Here is a 21,595-nt window from a genome sequence, read left to right as displayed (position 1 = left end):
GCTTAATTGCAAACTGCACCTGAACTGGAGTCAACAGTAGGGGGAAAAGTGGCCATGTTTTTGTAGCGCTGGATAACCCCTTTAGGGGAGTTTTTGGGGCGCTATCATAACCCCTTCATGACCCAGCCCAAAATGGCCTAAATGGCCAGGTCAATTTTAATTTTTGCATTTTCGTTTTTTACTCCTCACCTTCCAAGAGCTATAGAGCCTTTATTTTTTCATCTTCGGGGCCATGTAACGGTTGGTTTTTTGTTTTACGAAAAATTGTACTTTCTAATAGCTCCTCTCAATATACCATACAATGTATGACGGAACCCCAAAAATATTATTTATGGGGTAAAACTGGAAAAAAAATCATCCTGACCTATGAGCAGCCCGGCCCTCACTGTTAATGACAGGCTGCAGCGATCGTGCTGCAGCGTGTCATGAACCCCTTAAATGCCGCGATTTGAGTGTAAGTGACAGGGGGAGTCCCCTGTCACTTACCGATCGGGACCCGATCTCTGTATCGGACCGCCGGAGGTCTCTTACCTGCCTCCGAGCGGTCCGATCGGCTTTCTGCTAAATGAGCCTGCCACTGCCCATACAGCCCAGTAAGTGAAAAAATAAAACTGTTCTAAGCGTCACAATAGGACCATTTTATTAATAATTAATTGCAAAAAAAAGGATTTCATTAAAAAAAATATATAACATTAGATAATCTGTGTAACCTGCATATGGTTGTGCTCAGACTGACCTATAAAATAACGGTATCATGTCACTTTTACTGTATAGTGCATTACGTAGACACAGGAACCCCCCAAACGTTACCATATTGCATTCTTTTTTACGATTTCACCTATTTATATCTTCATAAATAATAATTTTGGGGTTCTGTTAGGGCTGGGCGATATGGCCTAAAATTTATATCACGATATAATTTGATGCATGCACGATATAACGATACGGGCGGGCCGCGTCTTCTTCCCAGCATGCACTGGGAGAGCCCTGATGTCACACACATCGTCAGCTAGCGCGCTGACGATGCGTGAACGGAAGGCCCTGCAGCGCGGTACCACGGAGCTGTAAGTGAGAAGCTTATTCACTACCACTCCGTGGGCATGTATCGCGATATGACGATATGCCGAAAATCTATATCGTCATCCGAATTGATGACGATATTTTTGCATATCGTTCATATCGCCCAGCCCTAGGTTCCGTCATACATGTTATGGTAGAATGAAAGACGCCATTACATAGTACAACTACTCCTGAAAAAAACAAGCCCTCACATGGCCCAGTAGATAGAAAAATGAAAGTGTTAGAGCTCTTAGAAGGGGAGGAAGAAAAAAACGAAAACACAAAAATGAAAATTTGTGCGGTCCACTGGGTCATTTGGGGCTTGGTCCTCAAAGGGCTAAAGGAGAACTCGGGCCAAAATCAATTTTTTATGTTATTTCATAAGCAAAGTTAGACAAATTTCTAATGTACATGCCATTTCCCTTAACCCCTTAACGACATCGGGCGTACGTATACGCCCCCGCAGGGTGGGCTTTAACGCAAACGGGCGTATACGTACGCCCGATGTTTCCCCGATCGCTGTGTGTTCACACACAGAGGTCGGGGAAGATGGCCTGCTATAATGTATAGCAGGCCATCTCTGCTCGTCGGCACGGGGGGTGATTAACCCCTCCCATGCCGACGATCGCTGCTATATGCTGATCTATACAGATCAGCATATAGCAGCTAAATTCAGCTTTCCGGGTCATCGGTGACCCGGAAAGTAATGGCGATTGGTGCTGTCCCCACTAAAGATGGCCGTGGTGCCACCCCCACGATCGCTGTGATAGGCCGGCCAGTACCGGCCGGCCCATCACGGCGATCATACTGTAAAAAACAGTTTTGCCGGGTTCTGCACCCCCCAGCTAGGTAGCTGAGAGGTGCAGAACAGGTGTGTGTGGTGCAGGTGTACCATACTCACCTGATCTGGCCGTCCGGAGCGAAGATCTTCGGTCCGCGCCGTCCTCGCGTCTTCTTCGCGTCGCTTCCGGGTTCGTTCGTCCAGCGTCGGAAATCTTCGGAAACACTCGGGTCTTCGTGTTCGGCGGGCCTCGGTAATCTCCGGCAATCTTCTCTCTACTGCCCCCTAGCGGCTGATCAGTGAATATCATTCACTGATCAGTTGCTTTGGGTTAAAAAGATTATTTTTTTTTTCCCCCCAATTTTTTTTTTTGCGCCCTAACGCCGCTGAGTACTGATCAGCATCGCACGTAAGTGCGCCACTGATCAGCAACTCCTCCTTTTTGGCGTAGGAGTGTTTTTTCCCCCTATATCCTACCGCCACTGTCTGCTGATAAGTGCCGCACATAAGTGCGGCATTTATCAGCAGCTCCTTTCTTGGCGTAGGGATATTATTTTCTTACTGTGAAAAAAACTTAAAAAACACTACATTACACTACACTACATGAAATAAAGTTTTACAATAAACATTTACATACCCCATATACTAGTCCCCGTATAAAGATGGCCCCCAGGGTGTTTTCGGCGTCGGATGCATATGCTATTATTGCCTCCAACACCGAAACAGCCAGTGAGAATGAATGGGGGGATCCTTCTTTCCTCCATTCATCCTCATCATCATCATCAAGTGACGTGTCTGGGGGTAGCGTAGCGTACGCTGCCCCCCAGACACGTCTTTTCCGCCAGTACCGTCCCAATAAGAGATCACGGTATGGCGTGAAATTCTACAAACTCTGTGACAGTACCTCAGGGTACACTTAAAGATTTAGGGTACGTGCACACTGCGGAATGGCGAAGGATAACCCTTTGTGCATTCCGCAGCTCGCACCCACCGGCGGACTGATGCAGGCGCGCATCTCCACCCGTGTCATAGACTCCATCCTATGCACGGGCGGATTCCGTTGTCCGTCCAAAGAATGAACACGTTCATTCTTTGGACAGAGGGCGGAATCCGCCCGTGCATAGAATGGAGTGTGACACGAGCGGAGACGCACGCCTGCATCAGTCCGCCGGCGGGTGCCAGCTGCGGAATGCACAAAGGGTTATCCTTCGCCATTCCGCAGTGTGCACGTACCATTACAGTGTATGAAGGAAGGGACACCCGAATTCAGCCCCAGATGCCCCCTCCCATCCTCAGAGTTAGTGGGGAGATCGTCCGGGAACTGATCTTCCCACTGCTGGATAAAGGTCACCACCACCTGTACGGGGATAACTTTTATACCAGCACCCCCTCTTCCGGTCCCTCGCTGCCCGAGCTACTGTAGCTTGCGGCACAATCCGAAAATATCAGAAGCCGTAATAAAGCCCTAATATTTAGTAGCCATATAGCGGCCCCAGCGCTTCTGGATATGAAGGACCCCGTATCGCACCAGGACAACATTTTCCAGGTGACGTCCCCCACACTGGAGAACGGAAGACCCCAGAAGAAGTGCAGAGTGTGGCGTAACAGGGGGATCAGGAAGGACACCATTTTCCAGCGTGACGCCTGTCCTGATCCCCCCGGCCTCTGCATACTGGATCGCTCCAAGGCGCACCACACTTCATTGGAGTTCTACATTATCTAAATTCTGTCCCTTATTCCTATTTCAGGGGTCACGTTGATCCAGGGATTATTCTGATCTCCATTATGGAGTCGGGAAGGAATTTTTCCCCTGTGATGAGGCTACTGTCGTCTGCCTCACGAGGGTTTTTTGCCTTCCTCTGGATCAACACAGGTTGAATTTGATTGACACCTGTCATTTCCAACCTTATAAACTAATAATTGGCCCAATACCCCCAAATAAATTAGAATTGTCCCTTTTCCCCAGCTAAGTAGGTATGGCCGCCATTCCCATTAGAGGATGCCATGATGCAATTACAAAGCCTCTGTGCTGCTGGGACAGAAGAAAACCCCCACAAGTGACCCCATTCTGGAAACTACACCCCATAAGGAATCTAACAAGGGATGCAGCGGGGATATGGCCCCCTGGTGACGGCCACATTTGTGGCGTGAAAATAAAAAAAAATTATTTTTTATTTTCACGGCACATGTTCCAAATATGTGCCCATCACCAGTGGGGTCCATATCCTCACTGCACTCCTTGTTGGATTCCTTATGGGGTGTAGTTTCCATAATGGGGTCACTTGTGGGGGGTTTCTACTGTCCTGGCAGCACAGGAGCTTTGTAAATGCGACATGGCCTCCATCCTCCATTCCAGCCTCTAAATGGCGCTCTGTCCCTTTGGTGGCTTGCCCTGTGCAAATATGGCACATTATGTCCACATGTGGGGTATTTTCGTACTCTGGGGAAATTACCCTACACGTTTTGTGTTCACTTTCTTTTTTAACCCCTTGTGGAAAAGGAAAAAATCAAGGCTAGACCAACATTTAGTGTAAAAAATGTTTAATTTTTACACTAAATCATTGATCTTGTCTTGATTTTTTCATTTTCACAAGGGGTTAAAAGATAAAAAAAACACAAAATGTGTAGAGCAATATCCCCTGATTATGGAAATACCCCACATGTGGACATAAAGCGCCATGGGGGTGCAGGGTAAGCCTCCAAAGGGAAGGAGCGCCATTTGGTTTTTGGAGGCTGGATTTGGCTGGAATGGATTTCGAGGGGCCATGTTGCATTTAAAGGCCCCTGTGTTGCCAAGACAGTTGAACCCCCCCACAATTGACCCCATTATGGAAACTACACCCCTCAGGGAATGTAACAAGGGGTGTAGTGAGCATATGGACCCCACTGGTGACGGACACAAATGTGGAACATTATGGCGTGAAAATTAAATATTACATTTTTTACACTATAATGTTGGTTTAGCCTTAAATTTTTCATTTTCACAAGGGGTTAAAAGAGAAAAAAACACACAAAATGTGTAGAGCAATTCCCCCTGAGTCCGTAAATACCCCACATGTGGACATAAAGCGCCGTGTGGGTGCAGGGCAAGCCTCCAAAGGGAAGGAGCACCATTTGAATTTTGGAGGCTGGATTTGGCCAGAATGGAAGATGAACGCCATGTCGCATTTACAGAGCCCTCGTGCTGCCAAAACACTGGAAACCCCCCACAAGTGACCCCATTCTGGAAACTACACCCCTCAGGAATCTATCAAGGGGGGCAGCGGGGATATGGACCCCTTGATGACGGGCACATTTGTGCCATGAAAGTGAAAAAATGAAAATTTTCCCTTTCACGTCACATTGTTCCACATTTGGGGGTGTGGGGTCCATATGCTCACTGCACCCCTTGTTAGATTCCTTGAAGGGTGTAGTTTCCAAAATGGGGTCACTTGTGGGGGGTTTCCAGTGTCTTGGCAGCACGAGGGGTCTGTAAATGCGACATGACCCTTGAAATCCATTCCAGTAAAATCCAGCTTGCAAAGGCCAATTGGCGCTCCTTCCCTTTGGAGGCTCGTCCTGCGCCCGCTTGGCACTTTATGTCCACATGTGGGGTATTTCCTTACTCGGGAGAAACTGCGCTACACGTTTGGTGTTTTTTTTTTCTTTTATCCCCTTGTAAAAATGAAAAATGAAGGCTAGAACAACATTTTAGTGTAAAAAATAGAATTTTTCCTTTTTTACACCACATTGTTCTGAAAATCTGTGAAGCACCTGTGGGGTCCAAATGCTCACCGCACCCCTTGTTACATTCCTTGAGGGGTGTAGTTTTCTAAATGGTGTCCCTTTAGGGGTGTATTTTAGGTTTTGGCACCCCAGAGCCTCTGCCAACCTGAAGTGGTACAGTCAAAAATAACCAAATATAACGGAGGCGTTGAAATTCACTGGGCGCTCCTTTATATCTGAGGCTTGTGGTTGCGTCAAATAGCGCAATAGGGCCACATATGGGGTATTTCTATAAACTGCAGAAACGGGGCAATCAATATTGGGGTGCATTTCTCTGCTAATAGGTTTATCATTATGAAAGATATTGGATTACAATAAAATCTCTGCACACAAAATAAAAATTTTCAAATTTCTTACACACTTAGCTTTTATTTCTGTGACTCCCCTAAAGGGTTAAAACACTTTCTGGGTGTGCTTTTGCAGAGTGTGGGGGTTGCAGTTTCTGAAATGGGGTGCATTGTGGGGCTTACTAACACACAGGCCCCTCAAATACACTTTAAACCTGAACAGGTCCCTGAAAATATCTGATTTTGAAATTTTACAGAAAATTTGGAAAATTGCTGCTAATGTTTTAAGCTTTCTATTGTCTAAAAAAAATGAAATATAGTTTAATAAATGCCGCCAACATAAAGTAGACATGTTGCTAATGCTATTTAATGTATAATTTATGTGGCATAACCATTTTCTGTATAAGCAGAAGGGTTTCAAAGTTTGAAAAATGCATTTTTTCACAATTTTTCACGTTATTTTGGTGTTTTTCATAAAGATTCGTTATGAGTATCGACTCCATTTTACCAGAAATGTAAAGTACCATATGTCACGAGAAAACAATCTCAGAATCAGCCAGATAGGTAAAAGCATCCCGAAGTTATTAATGACTAAAGTGACACAGGTCATATTCATAAAATTTGTCTCTGTCCTTAAAGAGAACCAATCATGGCCGAAATTTAAAAATTTTTTTTTTTGCTAAATAGCTGTAAATTAATATTTTATTAATATTTGTAATTGGAATTATTTACTTTTATGCCCGTGATTTTACAATATACACATTCTCTTTTCCTGTCTCGCGCCGGCTCTTTTCAAAAGAGCCGTCGCGAGACAGGAAGCTCCCGGCATGCCGAGCCGCTCTGTAAATACACAGTGATCCACCGCTATACAGCGCGAGATCACTGTGTATGTCTATTCTAACTGGGCCTATTAGTATGTCCCTGAAGGTACAGACTGCCTGTGCAGTCTGCATCTTATGCGTTTACCTAATCCTGTATAGCGGAGCAGTAAGGGCGGGGGCGGCCATCTTGATGACGTCACTGGTGCGCTCCAGCGCTGGAACGCAAGGGACGTAATCAAGATGGCGTCCGGCTTAGCTGCACCGCTACAGAGGACTGGGTAAAGTATAAGATACAGACTGCCTTTGCAGTCTGTATCTTCAGAAATAAACTACATGAAGATACAGACTGCCTTTGCAGTCTGTATCTTATACTTTACCCAGTCCTCTGTAGCGGTGCAGTAAAGCCGGGCGCCATCTTGATTACGTCCCTTGCGTTCCAGCGCTGGAACGCACCACTGTGACGTCATCAAGATGGCCGCCCCCGTCCTTACTGCTCCGCTTTACAGGATTAGGTAAAAGCATAAGATACAGACTGCACAGGCAGTCTGTATCTTCAGGAATAGATTTAGGGAGAGATAATCTTTTATTATAGGGACAGTAAATTTTCGGTGATTGGTTCTCTTTAAGGCCATTTCAGGCTCTGTCCTTAAGGGGTTAATCTAGTAGATCAGGCAGGCTTTAATTTTTCTAAAAAAAAGTGGTCACAGTCCGGTCTATACCTGAAGGGTCCAGCAGGGGGCACAGTATATGTAGAAATTACATGTAAAAAATTACAGGGCCCTTGCTGTGCTTTGGGCACAAAATTCAACTATCCGCAAACCAACCCCCTACCTCCCCCACCCTCGCCGGAAAGGAGCCGTAGTGCAACCCTGAGTGGGGCATATGGAAATAAATGTTCCTGCAGCTTTCAGAGCTCTGACGGGCGCAGGAACATGAAAATACCTGCCGGAGTATGGCCAGTATACCAACAGCCGTTGTTATACTGTGTGAACATTTTTACAGTTTTAACATATCTGGGCTCACCAAGGTTCTGAGGTGTCTTCACACAATGCTGCTTTATAGAAACAGGTTTTGGCCATTTCCTTCAAACCATTTGGTCTACATAGACGTGTATATTATTTAGAGGTGTATTATTTTGCTGTAAGATTGGTTTTGTGTTACCATGACTATCATTGTTAAGTTATAATAGTGTTATTTTTCTCTCAATTTTTCTAAATTTACTGCAAAATCGTGGCAAAAAAATTGTAAAACTTTAATGCAAACACAACAATTGAGTTAAAAAAGCACACTTTTAGGGTATATTCACACGAACGGGCTCGCAGCGAAATTCTTGCTGCGAGTCCGGCAGGTCCTGGCAGTTCCCACACACTATATATTCGCTGCGGTCTGAACGACCGCAGCTAGTATGTAATTCTACCGCCCTTAACCCCTTCTGCTCCCGCCCGGCTTCCCCGCTGTAAGCATACATTACCTCTCCTCGCTGCACGGGTCCAGCGTCCTGCTCTCCCGTCCGGCCAATCAGTGACTGCGGCTGGGCAACACACTGATTGGCTGGAGACTGACTGGAGAGCAGGACGCTGGACCCGTGCAGCGAGGAGAGGTAATGTATGCTTACAGCGGGGGGAGCCGGGCGGGAGCAGAAGGGGTTAAGGGCGGTAGTATTACATACTCGCTGCGGTCGTTCCGACCGCAGCGAGTATATATTGTGTGGGAACTGCCAGGACCTGCCGGACTCGCAGCGAGAAACTCGCTGCGAGTCCGTTCGTGTGAATATACCCTTAGGCAGATTTGGCAAAATCAAAACTTACATTATTTTAACACAAATAAGTAAGTCCTGGTAAAATAATGCATTAAGCTAGACATAAGTGGTGGAAAGCATGAAAGTCACAATACAACAACAATAACATTTCATTAGTTTGTATTTCATCCCAGCCCAGCAGTTGCCATAAGCAAAAATGTATTACCAGCAGGCAGAGGGGCAGAAACTGCGACATCTAGTGGCCAAAGTTATCACGTTCAGTTACACACAGAAAACATTTCTTTTAAATTTGATATTGATCCCTCTGTCCAAATATACAAAGTTGTTTTTAATGACAGCGGCCATTTAAAGATGAGTAAATAGATAATAATTGTTTCCTTACTTATTTATGAATTTTTATTACATTATGTATGTAGAGTATGTATTTAGATTTATCACATTGTGTAAAATAATAACTGGTGTACACAGCCCTAAGCGACCAATCACAGCTAAGTGTTGAACTCTGGTATAAAAAAAACAACCTTTGCTGTGATTGGCTGCTGTGGGCAGTTTACATGAGTTTCTGTTTTATACAGTTGGATAAATCTGGGCCAATGTGTTTTCTAGCAATGCAATGAACTGTCCTTCCCATATGAATGATAAACAGCTGATGTAGCTAATCTGATACTTCTATCTGGTAATATCCATAGGATGCTTGGTATATAAATCCATCATAACATAGTTACTGTTTTGTAAACACTGAAAGAGAATGGCTGTGATGTCATAATAGATGATGTCATAATAGAATATGTAAAGTAGGTGATGTCACAGACAGCAAGAGCTACATACACAGGGAAGTTACACTATAATCTTCAGTTGTTCGCTGCCTCTTTGAGAGAAACAGCGTCCAGCGCCTTCTCTATATCCTGCGATATATACTGACCTCAGCCTGCAGACTAGAACATTTGGAGGTAATCCACTTCGAGGTTCCAGCATGTTGAGGATAATTTTCCTTCTTTTCCTGATATTCAGCGGTCCTGTGCAGGGGAGACCATTTCCCAGGAAGCATCAGGAAGAAGTCTACATGGATGTTCCGGCCTCACCACCCAAGAATATGGTAAAGCCTGCACCTAACCGCCATGTCAGAGTCTACATCCACCCAATGCGGAGCACATACAGAGGACATACCCCCCGACCATATGACGCACTACGCCGACTGGTTGAAGGGACCTCTCCTCCCCCTCCTACCACCACGCCAGACCTGACCCAGCAGACACCAGAAGCCACAGCTGGTATCCTGGCCAGATTCTTCAGGCAAGCCAGAAAAGACCGTGCCCAAGCTATGAGAGAGGACTGGATGGACGACTTTCTATCCTCTCTGAAAAAGTGGACTATTGCAGTACTTGTAATATTAGCCGTCATCTGCTACATCGTCCTCCGCTTCATCAAAGATATGCTCGACCGATATGGAGATAAGATTCCCGTGGAGAAACTCCTGGATGCCTACTCCAAGCAACAACAGGTCGGATAAGAGCTCAGCCAGCCCTGAAGGAGACCACTTTATGATCTTTATATTATTATCTATATGATGAATAAATCTCCATGATCACAGCTGCAGCCTCTTATGTGATTTATTAGAACTTTCTAGTCATTGATGGGATTATTATTGGCCATGTGACATGTATGTAATAAGGCCCAGCAGCTCCTGCATCTCCCCCATTATTTACAGGGACGGGGGCAGGAAGGCATATGTGGAGGCCAGGCTCCAGTGGACACCTGGGGCTGCTGCCATCTGCACACATAACATAAAGTTATTCAGCAACCACAAGGTTTTTCTGCTAACACAGTAATAGCAATGCAGTAACTTAGTTTTCTTTGTGAACATGTTCATTCTTCAGCACGGACAGAGCAGGAGCGCGCGCCTCCCATAGACTCCCATTATGAGCGGGAGGCTAACGGCATTCCGCGGCGGACAATTCCGTCGCGGAATTCTGCTACCTTTGCTCAGTGGGAACGGGGCCTTACTTAGCGTGCGGTCGGCAGGTGTGTGGAGTTGTGCACAAGGTCTGAGCTGGGCTGCGTAGGCAGGTGTCTCTGCCTCCTGAACCTTACATGGCCCCGCCCCCCGACCTTACACATCTGTTTGCTGCTCTGCACTGTAAGTGCTCCTCTCTCCTAGGAGCCAGCTAAGCTCCCACAGGCTGCCCATAGCTCCCACAGCTCTCACAGCTCCCACAGGCTGCCCACAGCTCCCACAGGCTGCCCACAGCTCCCACAGGCTGCCCACAGCTCCCACAGGCTGCCCACAGCTCTCACAGGCTGCCCACAGCTCCCACAGGCTGCCCACAGCTCTCACAGGCTGCCCACAGCTCCCACAGGCTGCCCACAGCTGCCGCAGGTTGCCCACAGCTCCCACAGGCTGCTCACAGCTGCCACAGGTTTCCCACAGCTGGTGCAGGCTGTCCACAGCTGCCTCAGGCTGTCCACAGCTGCCACAGGCTGGTAAGGCAGTGTAAAGGCTTTTGTTGGGGGACACTAAACAAATATTGGGGCTGAAGGGAACAGCTATTTGCATAGATCTGCCTGGATACTATGGGTGCCATTCTGCGCACAGTATTCAGGAGGATGCTGCCCAGCCTTGGTTGGTCGCTTTGGTCCCTGTACTTTTCACCTCAAGGACATGACCTCTAATCTTAATATTCTCGTACATAAACTAGAGGCTGCTCCAGAGGCCACAGCACTGGCAGAGGTTACAGCGGATAGTTGCTGCTTCCCTTCTGCATCCGGCTGAAGCTCACTGTAGGATGGATGACAGGCTGTTGCTCTCTGTTATCAGCCATTTGAGGCTGTGAAGACGCAGAGTCTATGAGAAGTTAAAGAAATGTATTGGTCCCTGTTATCAGCCATATCTCTGGTCTGGGGTCTTCATGACTTATTTGAGGGTCCTGTCTGGGGTCAGAATTTTTTGGAGTTGCTATGGAGTACAGAGTTTTTAATTAGGGAATAAGTATATTGTAAAGCAGACATATTAGGAGAGCTGCCATCTTCTTTACTGGGTATGTATTCTGCCAGTATCTACATCAGATCAATGCTGTATTCCCTGTATAGTCTTCTGGGTGATAATACTCTGTAGAGCACCATTAAAGGGGTTATCCAGCGCTACAAAAACATGGCCACTTTCCCCCTACTGTTGTCTCCAGTTTGGGTGGGGTTTTGAAACTCAGTTCCATTAAAGCAAATGGAGCTTAATTGCAAACCACACCGGACCTGGAGACAAAAGTAGGGGGAAAAGTGGCCATGTTTTTGTAGCCCCGGATAACCCCTTTAAAGACCATATGGTTACTGTATCAACAGTAATACTTGTGCTTATACAGTATAGTAGTAGGGCCCTTATAGACAGGCCAACATGAAGCAGGCTCCTGCTGATCGTCACTTACTTGCTGTGGCCCAATAAATTCATCACTGTGGGCACTAGGCCACCTGGTGCTGCGCCTATGCATTTAGGGTGCCTTCACAGATAGCGAGTTTGCAGTTTCACATTGGAATCCGCTACAATACCCAGTACCCTGTCCCGGCGCAGTCATTGATTGGCTGAGCAGGCTGTCAGTGTGCAGGGACTCAAGCAGGGGTGTGACCAGGGAGCACGGGCAGGTAAGCATGGGCTGTTTATTATTGTTACCAGCCCGGTAGCTACATTCTCGCAGTGGAGTGAAAACCTGCTGTGAGAATGCAGGACCATAGGCCATAGTGGTACTGAGTATTGCAGCGGATTCCAGTGTGAAATTGGCAGCGTGAAATCTGCCGCAAACTAGCTACGTGTGAAGGCGCCCTAAACTATAAGGGAACCCCGCTATGACCATATATATGGCCATAGTATTTTCTTCTTGTACACTGGTATTATTGGTAATATTGAGCTCAGTGTACTTGTCGCTCAGTATCAGTATAGCGGTAATTAGGACTGGGCGATATGGTAAAAATTGTTGACATTATGAACGATTCTCAATTTAAATCTCCCTCTCTGTACCTATCCCTACTCCTCCCTACAGTAACACACCCCCTAGCCGCCAGTGTTTGCATAAATAGCACCAGGGCCAGCAGGTTGTACATGGAACTGACTGCCACAGTATAGACATATAGGGGGAGATTTATCAAACATGGTGTAAAGTGAAACTGGCCCAGTTGCCCCTAGCAACCAATCAGATTCCACCTTTCATTTTCCAAAGAGTCTGTGAGGAATGAAAAGTGGAATCTGATTGGTTGCTAGGAGCAACTGGGCCAGTTTCACTTTACACCATGTTTGATAAATCTCCCCCCATAGAGTCTGTATTAGTGCAGTGTATGTATATACTGTGGCAGTCTCCATTCTTGTCCCAATGCAACACACACACACATAAATAAATACGTGCGTGTGTGTTATGAGAGAGAGAACTGTACTGCCTCTCTCTCTCTCTCTCTCTATATATATATATATATACAGTATATGGTATGCACTGTGCATGCCATATATAGAGAGACAGAGGGAGCATGGTGCCTTCTCTCTCTCTCTCTCTCTCTCTCTCTCTCTCTCTCTCTCTATATATATATATATACACTCATATAGAGATATATACTCAACGGAGGAGATTCATCAAACTGGTGTAAAGTAGAATTGTCTTAGTTGCCCCTAGTAACCAAACAGATTCCACCTTTCATTTTTCAAAGAGTTTGTGAGGAAAGAAAAGTAGAATCCGATTGGTTGCTAGGGGAAACTAAGACAATTCTACTTTACACCAGTTTGCTAAATCTCCCCCAATGTGTATGTATTTATAGTAGTTATGTAGTTGTCCCCTTAGTCTCAGCAGGCTGGGGGTGGAGAGCGGCAGGTACAGGTGTAGCGTGTGTGTGTATATATATATTTATTTATTTTGCAATACTGTTGTAGAGGATGTAGCTAAAGGATGAACCCCAAGAATGAATTCCTTTGGTGGTCCTCAACTACTCCAGTCTGACGCTGGGCATGGGCACTCAACATAAGGGGGGGGCCCACTCGGCTTTGGGCCCACCAAGGGATTCCCTGGTTCTCAGATGCTCCAGTACGTGCCTGAATTCAGTGTCCTGATACCCGCATCCCAGTCAGAGTTATTGTGTAGCTATCTTACTAAGTGTCTAAACTTTGGGTCTAATGTTTCTTGTATGTACTGTTATTTTGCATGTCACATTGCTAGACCATACTAAATATCATACATGTATACACTGAAGTATGTTGTATAGTGAAGAGAGAGAGAGATCCCCTAATCCAGACTCGTTAAGCTGGGGTGAACCTAAACCAGTGTAAAGCCTGGGTCTCCAAACTGCGGTCCCCCCAGCTGTTGCAATACTACATTTCCCATAATGCCTGGACTGCCAAATTCAAAGCTTTAGCTGTCTGGACATAATGGGAATTGTAGTTTTGCAACAGCTGAAGGGTCCCAGTTTGGAGACCAATGGTGTAAAGACTGGCTTTTTGCCAGAGCACATGGCTGCTAGCTGTGCTCCTGCTGGTAAGTCAAGTCATTCAGCTGTCCATAGTCTCAAGACACCCTTTTATTTTAGAAATGAAAGGGAAAATAACATATTTGAATACCCCAGCAAGTAATTGGTGAGAGAGACTATCTTTTAGGCAATGTCAGGAACATAGCTGCTTTCTTAAAACCTGCCATATTGGGTGAAGGCCAAGTTTTTCCAAAGGGTAGGTGGTCTTGATAGACCAGAATTGTCTTGGATATTGACTGACGCAAAAACCACAAATTTGATTGCGGCAAACAATTTCTCAGATAATTCTGGTCTTCTTTGATCTGCTACATTACCACTTCTGATTGGAAAAACTTGCTCCACCTGATCCAATAACCTGATCCAATATGTGGAATTTCAAGATGGGGGGCCATGTTCCAGACATTGATACAGTGCCCCCTTTAAATTTAAATATGCAAAATAAGGGGTCCGTGGAGCCTCAGTTGCGAGTCTGAAAACATGGGAACAGCCCGATATCCCTCCGTGGAAGAAAAACCTGTTGCCAGGGGGTGCCTCCGAGTGGGGAGATCACCAAACCACCCTGATACATAGCCCCTTAAGTCCCCCTAAGTACTACTGCAGCCACCTACCAAGGAACTACACCACCTATCACATCCCCTGTGATATCATACAAAGACCAACACATTCATATTTATGGACCATAGGGCAGATTTATGACCTGGGCACCACCATCACTGATAACGCTAAAGGAAGCCCAAACAGTACAGCTGTCTATAGCCCTGTATGCATATTGAATAATACAGACAAATATAACTCAAGGGTTTCCATAGATATACTCATATTTAAACGTGGAGCCTGTTTTGGAAAGATTTGGGTGCAATTTGCTTTGGTATAATTGTGTATGCGTGTAGACTACACAGATTGGGGGAGATTTATCAAACATGGTGTAAAGTGAAACTGGCTCAGTTGTCCCTAGCAACCAATCCGATTCCAGCTTTCATTGCTCACAGACTCTTTAGTGGAATCTGGTTTCTAGGAGCAACTGAGCCAGTTTCACTTTACAAGATGTTTGATAAATCTCCCCCATTGTGTATAACTATAAGTGTGGCTTAGACAATAAGACCACATTAAATTAGTCAATTCGAAAATACAAGTAACTGCAAAGGGCTCACTTAATTTTCTTGCATCTTGAATCTATTTTTTTTTGCCATTTGTTTTTGGTATATTCAATACAAGCACAGGGATGTGGTCAGAGGCAGGAGTCCCTGCTGCTGTACTTACTGAGCATCGAGGCATACATTCTATGTCTGCTGCTATGTTCAGGTTCACTGGGCTGGACCCAGAGTGCTCAGTCCATTGAATGTGTAATGTGAGGTACGGGGCAATACTGTATGCATCTCCACTTGCTTAATGGCTGCATTTGGCTGCTTACTGGCCGTTACAGCCGATAATCATTGAGGTTATAGGTCATGTTAAAAGGCAATATGCACAATTTGTAATGATTATTGTCTTTCAATATGTTGAATAAAAACAATCAGAACTGTGACAGTATGCTGCTCGTCGCTCCATATAATAGGATTTGAGGCAGCAGACCACCCCTCTCTTCAGTGGGCCACTGAAATGATCATCCGGGCAGCCCCTCCAACAGCTCCCCGCGCCACCCCCTTGCTCGTTGTCTGTGTATGTAATAGCAAGGGCAACAAGTGGGGAACGAGGAGAAAGAACTAGGTCAGCGCTTACTTCCTCCTCTATATTTTGCCATGTAATACGGCCCTTACACTCATTGTAGAGGAGCTGGGGCAATAAATTCTATATGCATGGATCCTTGCTCTCCTTAGGGCCCTATTCCACCAGACGATTATCGTTTGCATAATCGTTAACGATTAACGATCTCAAACGACCGCTATTGCGAAAGACCTGAAAACGTTCACTCATTTCCATGGAACGATAATCGTTACTTATGGTTGTAATTGCGATCGTTTTTTCTTCGCTATTTATTCGCTATTGCGTTCGTATCTTTTGCGAACGACCGAGCGATGTCTTACTCAATGCGAACGATTTGCGAGCGTTTTGCGACAAGCAACGATAAAAATAGGTCCAGGTCTTATAAAGCGATCAACAATTTCTCGTTCGGTCGTTAATTGTTAACTGCATTTCAACCGAACGATTATCGTTTAGATTTGAACGATTTTACGATAATCTGAACGATAATCGTCCGGTGGAATAGGGCCCTTAGGCATAAGAAAGTAAGAGGTGATTCTATGCAGGAGAACCCCTTGGTAATAGCCCCTTGAAGGGTAGTCACAGGATGGGTGATAAGTGTCTGATCTGTGGGGGCCCAACTTCTGGAACCCCCAATAATCATGAGGATGGTGATTCAGTGTTCACTTAGATGAATGGTGGTGGTGGCTGAGCATGCACATGGCTTAGATTTATACTCTATGGGGCTGCCAGAGACAGCAAAGCACTGTACACTTGGGTAGTGTCAACTTTTAATAAAGGAGCAGTGTATGTGCACAACCACCATTCATTTAACTTATGGGGACTGTGAGACCATTGTTCCAGTGACCCTATCAGTATTTTACAATACTAATGTTCAGCACTATCTGTTCTCTGTACAAAGTAACCTGAAATAATAGAAGTACATAACCATTCTTAAAAAAGAATCTCCCCATATGGCTTCTAGTAAAGGTTTTACTTGTCCATTTACAGAAACTGTTGATTCAAGTCATGGTTGTATCTGTTTCCCATCGCTTCAAATATGTAACTAAACACCACTAATGCCAAATTAGAAAAGCACAGTGGTTACCCTCATCCTGTTACATTGATTTTTATAGACCCATTTGTGAAAGTGTACCTACTGCAAGACGGCAGAAAGATCAGCAAGAAAAAGACAGCCGTGAAGCGAGACGACAGAAATCCGGTGTTTAATGAAGCTATGATATTCTCTGTACCAGCCATTGTCCTGCAGGTGAGTCATGGCAATTGGGCCTAAATGGATTCCCATCTAATGTAATCTGTGAAAAGGCAGCTGGCGGAGACATGTAATAGCAGACCTGCCTGTGAATACATTATCTACATTTTTAGACTATAATTCTATTCCTGTCCAGAAATACAGTTTGTGCATTAAATATAATTGTTATATACAGGGTGAGGCGAGGGTTCTCCAGTTAAAATTTCTTATTATTAATAATAATAATAATAATAATAATTATAATAATAATGTCACGTCCGCGGCGTTCCAGCCCTGCCCCCTCCCAGGTGTTGGAGCCTCTACATGCTTCCCATAGCATTTGGCCCAGCTCCCTGTTGTTCCTGATTCCTGTCCGCTACCTGGTCCCCAGTCCTTGTTCCTGATTCCTGTCCGCTACCTGGTCCTCAGTCCTTGTTTCTGCTCCTTTGTCACACCATCGCTCCTGTGTTCAGTCTGTCACCTGCAGTTACGCCTACAGACCTCTGCCAGCACCATCTCCTGCCTACTGCTCCTGCCTCGCCTGCTGTCACTAGCAACCAAACCAGGGGTAGCGACCTGGGGGTCGCCTGCCGCAGCAAGCCCAACCCGCCTTGCGGCGGGCTCTGGTGAAAACCAGCGGCCCCTTAGACTCCGCTCCCTGGTGCGGTTTTGTGCCATCGCTAGTGTCGGCTCAGTGGTCCACTACTCCAGGCGTTACAAATAATAATAATAATAGGCATATGTGAATTATTCCCTTTTCATTCTTCAGTTCGCTGATCTCAATTAAGGATCCATATTCAGAAGATGCCATCAGAATCAGATCGGTGAGGTGCCCACTGATCAGCTGTTTACCATAGTTGTTGCACTGCCATACACAGTGAGCAGGAAGCAAGATAGCTCCATTCATACTGTAACTGCAGCTTACCTCTTATTCACTTCAGTGACAGTTACCCTATACAGCCACTACACAATGTACAGACTTGTCTGCTTCACTATGTATGAGGGTATCACAGTTCTGGCAAACAGATGTTTAGTAGGGGTTATGAATTCTCACTGTTAAACCCAAGAACAGGAATAGGACATGTTGAAAAGCAACATGTTTAACCCTTCTCTGCCATCAAGAGAGCATTGAGAGGCAATATGTATGGAAGGTCAGCGGATCCTACTAAAATCTAAGGGTTTGGATGACTTTAATGAGTATAATCTTAACTCAAGTTGCCTTCTTACATAGTAACATAGTTAATAAGGTTGAAAGAAGACAAGAGTCCATCAAGTTCAACCTACAGAAACCCTGCTGTGTTGATCCAGAGGAAGGCAAAAACCCCTATGAGGCAAATGCCAGTGGCCCCATCACAGGGAGAAAAAATTCTTCCCAACTCCATAGTAACATAGTTAATAAGGTTGATTCTAACTGTTCTAACTGTAATAATCAGATTTTTTTCTTAGCTTCCTTTAATAAAGTGATATATCCCTGAATAATTAAAGGGGTTAGACACTTTAGAGTAAAATATTTCTGTGTACAGTATTAGTAGGCGTACTCACTGTATATACTGACAGCAGCTCCCTGTGTACCTCATAGAGCTAAAATCAGACTCCCCTTATCCAGGCTGTGCTTCCCTGCTCTATGGTGTTCCTGTCCATAAAATAGCCGACATGGAGGAGCATGTGACCATGCCCCGCCCCCCAGTGTCCACCACTGAGCCTGTATATGTCTGTGGAGGACACAGGGGCGGGGCATGGTCACATGCTCTTCCATGCCATTTTATTGACAGAAACAAAACAGAGTAGGGCAGCACAGGAGGAGGGGAGTCTGATTTTTGCTCTATGAGGTACACAGGGAGCTGCTGTCAGTATATACAGTGAGTAAACTGACTGATACTATACACTGACCTATTTTACTATAAAGTGGCCAACCCCTTTAAGTAGATTTACCATGCTTTAGCCTGAGTGGACGCCCAGTCTGTGAATTTGTCATGGCAGCAATAGCAATTGTCATCCATATTTCCCTGAGAAGAATATACCTATGGACTTATTTTCTGTTCTATAGGAGACAACTGGAAGATTTCTCTTTATCGGTTATGTTTTCCTATATTTTTTTTTTATATTAGTGGAAAATCTTCTCTAACTACTCGGTTTATGTCGGGTCAGACTACAGATTGTTTTCTGATTAAGTGTTATTAGTAGAAGAAAGACATTTATAGAGCAATGAAAAACGACCTTGTGCACAAGGCTGCAGGAGTCTGTATGCTGAATACTGAGTGCTTGGAGCCGCAGTCCTGGAACAATGGGAAAAAGTTGGTCAGTAACTATGCAGGGCTGGATATAGAGCATCATAGCATTGTCTAGTTAGGAGAGGATACTAATTCAGCATCATAGACCCAAGAGTGTTTTACACAGGTTACAAAAGGTAACACTTTATTAGCTTGTTCATCCATCTGATCTAACTTTAATTTCTATGTTGACATACCCTTTAAGTTGTCTGAACGGTGAAGGCAAAACCTGTTGTTTTGTTGTCATTTCAGGATCTATCTCTGAGGATTACAGTGGCAGAATGCTGTGATGATGGAAGGGCGGAGAATGTCGGACATGTGATCATTGGTCCATCAGTTAGCGGGATGGGCATGACCCACTGGAACCAAATGTTAGCTACACTAAGGAAACCTGTATCCATGTGGCATCAATTACGGAGAAATTAGGCAGCTCTGGTGCCCTGATTTGTCACTAAGTGCAAAAGAACACAAGACTAGGGAGCATTCACTCAAGACGTGTACTGGTAAACATATCACTATAAATAACCTTTTGTGTAGATATTGTGCATGGCACCTCCAAGTTCTTACAACTCTCGTAATATTTCAAGCAGTATGGTAGGTGACAAGCGCTGCATTCATTATTTGTTTTGTGAATTTTGTTTCCAGGGGTTATTTAAAGACAGACTGTGTATAGCAAACAATATTATTATTATTGCTTTTAAGCCCTATTGCAAACCAGTGATATGCTTTGCTGCACAAGCTATATTAATGTCAATTATTAACCACAGCTATGAGGGGTATAATATCTACATTAACTACAACACTTAAGGGGGAGCTGACCACCAATGGGATTACAACTACCCTTGACCAAAGCCATAAATACTCGTAATGACTGAATAATGTACTTACTCTTAATATAATAGAACAAATGCATTACTGAAATCCGTGTTGAGTTGCATTCACTTAGAGAGTTTTCCTGCCCACTGGGGAGGTTATTAATGTAGTCATCCAGTCTACAGACTCACCACCAGGTAGAAGAACTGGCCAAATGGATTTATATAAATTGTTATATGTTTAATCTGGAGTGTTAATTATTGTGGGTTTATGCACTTAAAGGGGAATTCCACCATAATGTTTCTTCTGATTTGCCATAAAGATGTCATAGAAACAGTACAGAAGATGAGTGAATTTCCACTCTTAAACACCATTTTGCTAAAAAATACAGTACTTATGATTTTTTTATGTGCAAACCATAATTTTCAGTTGTTCAGTTTTTGCATTGGGCAACAAAAAAGCTGAAATCTGTCCTGCCATAGAGTTAAATGATATCAGTCTGTCTGTGTAGTGCCACTGCTTCCTGCTCAGCCTGTCACTGGCTGAAGTATATCATTGCTGCAGGCAGGAATTGGCTTAGTGGGCAGGACCTCTGCTGAAGCAGGACCAGGAAGTGGGGAGCAGTGGTGAGAATCGGGGCACATGATAGCCATTTGTAATAAGAGAACCTATTTTATGCACACCATGGTTCAGGCAGCATGAAATTCATGACAGACTAATGCTGGACCTAAAGCAACATGGTGTAAGTAGGAGAAAACTTTTAAGGGGTTGTCTATCTTTTTCTGTTTTCTTTTTTGTAAAGGTGGCCAGGCTGGGGGGGGGGGAGCCATACTCACCTGTCTAATCCCCTGCTGCTGCTGTTCTAACAATGCTCAGTACCTGCTGCTTAACATGTTCTCAGCATGGGAAAGGTGAGTGCCTTTTGTTTTGATAGTGAGGCCAACAGCCGAGACATTAAGGGGATTAGTATATATAGGGATATATGTAAAGGGAGTATAGAGTAGCTGTAAGTTCGTTGGCACACCGCAGAAGCTCTCTCAATAGAAGAATAATTTAGGGTCTGTAAGATTGTGACATTGGGAATGGGAGGGGTGTAGACAGGAGTCTACTTGTCCAGGCTAAATTGTGCCACAGTTTCCAGTTGGACAGTCTCAGGGTGCTCTTAGGTGCTAGGGATATAAATCTGGATAAGTGCAGAATGAGGGAATTTAGCTCTTGTAATGTCTGTCTGCTCCAGTCTTTTGTAAAAAAAAAAAAAACCTGCACCATTTCCTGGGCCTTGTCTCGATACAAATTCCTCCGTAGCCAATCATTGACTGAAATGGGTCACAGTTGTAACCAGTGATTGGCTGAGTGGGCATTTTTATTAGTTAAGACAGACACCAGGAAGTGGTGAGCAGCAAACGGAGCATTGCCTGAATGGCAGCGGCAGGGAATTAGGCAGGTGAGTATAGCTATATAAAAAAAATGTTTCCCCCAAACCTGGACACTTTAGAAATATGAATGAAATACCACATAATTGCTTTAAACTGATAGACTGGTCCTAAACAGTTATATTATTTTGGAATATATGTGTTTTTGGGGAGCTTTCAATGTCATTCACTCCTTTTTTTGTAGT

The 21,595-nt window shown here is 44.7% G+C and overlaps 1 protein-coding gene across 1 annotated transcript in view; it reads left to right on the top strand.

Moving 5' to 3' along the window:
* SYT12 (synaptotagmin 12) overlaps positions 1-20,639 on the top strand; it is a 94,100-nt gene extending 73,461 nt beyond the window's left edge. The window contains exons 7-8 of the mRNA XM_069968357.1: positions 16,779-16,912; positions 19,417-20,639. Coding sequence (XP_069824458.1) covers positions 16,779-16,912; positions 19,417-19,590 — 308 coding nt within the window. The 3' untranslated portion in view covers positions 19,591-20,639. The remainder of the gene's footprint in view (positions 1-16,778; positions 16,913-19,416) is intronic.
* The last annotated feature ends 956 nt before the right edge of the window (positions 20,640-21,595 follow it).

Source organism: Dendropsophus ebraccatus, chromosome 4, assembly GCF_027789765.1.
Source record: "Dendropsophus ebraccatus isolate aDenEbr1 chromosome 4, aDenEbr1.pat, whole genome shotgun sequence".
Classification (NCBI taxonomy): Eukaryota; Metazoa; Chordata; class Amphibia; order Anura; family Hylidae; genus Dendropsophus; species Dendropsophus ebraccatus.
The sequence above is the reverse complement of the archived record's forward strand: the minus strand, read 5'-3'. Positions and strand labels throughout refer to the sequence as shown.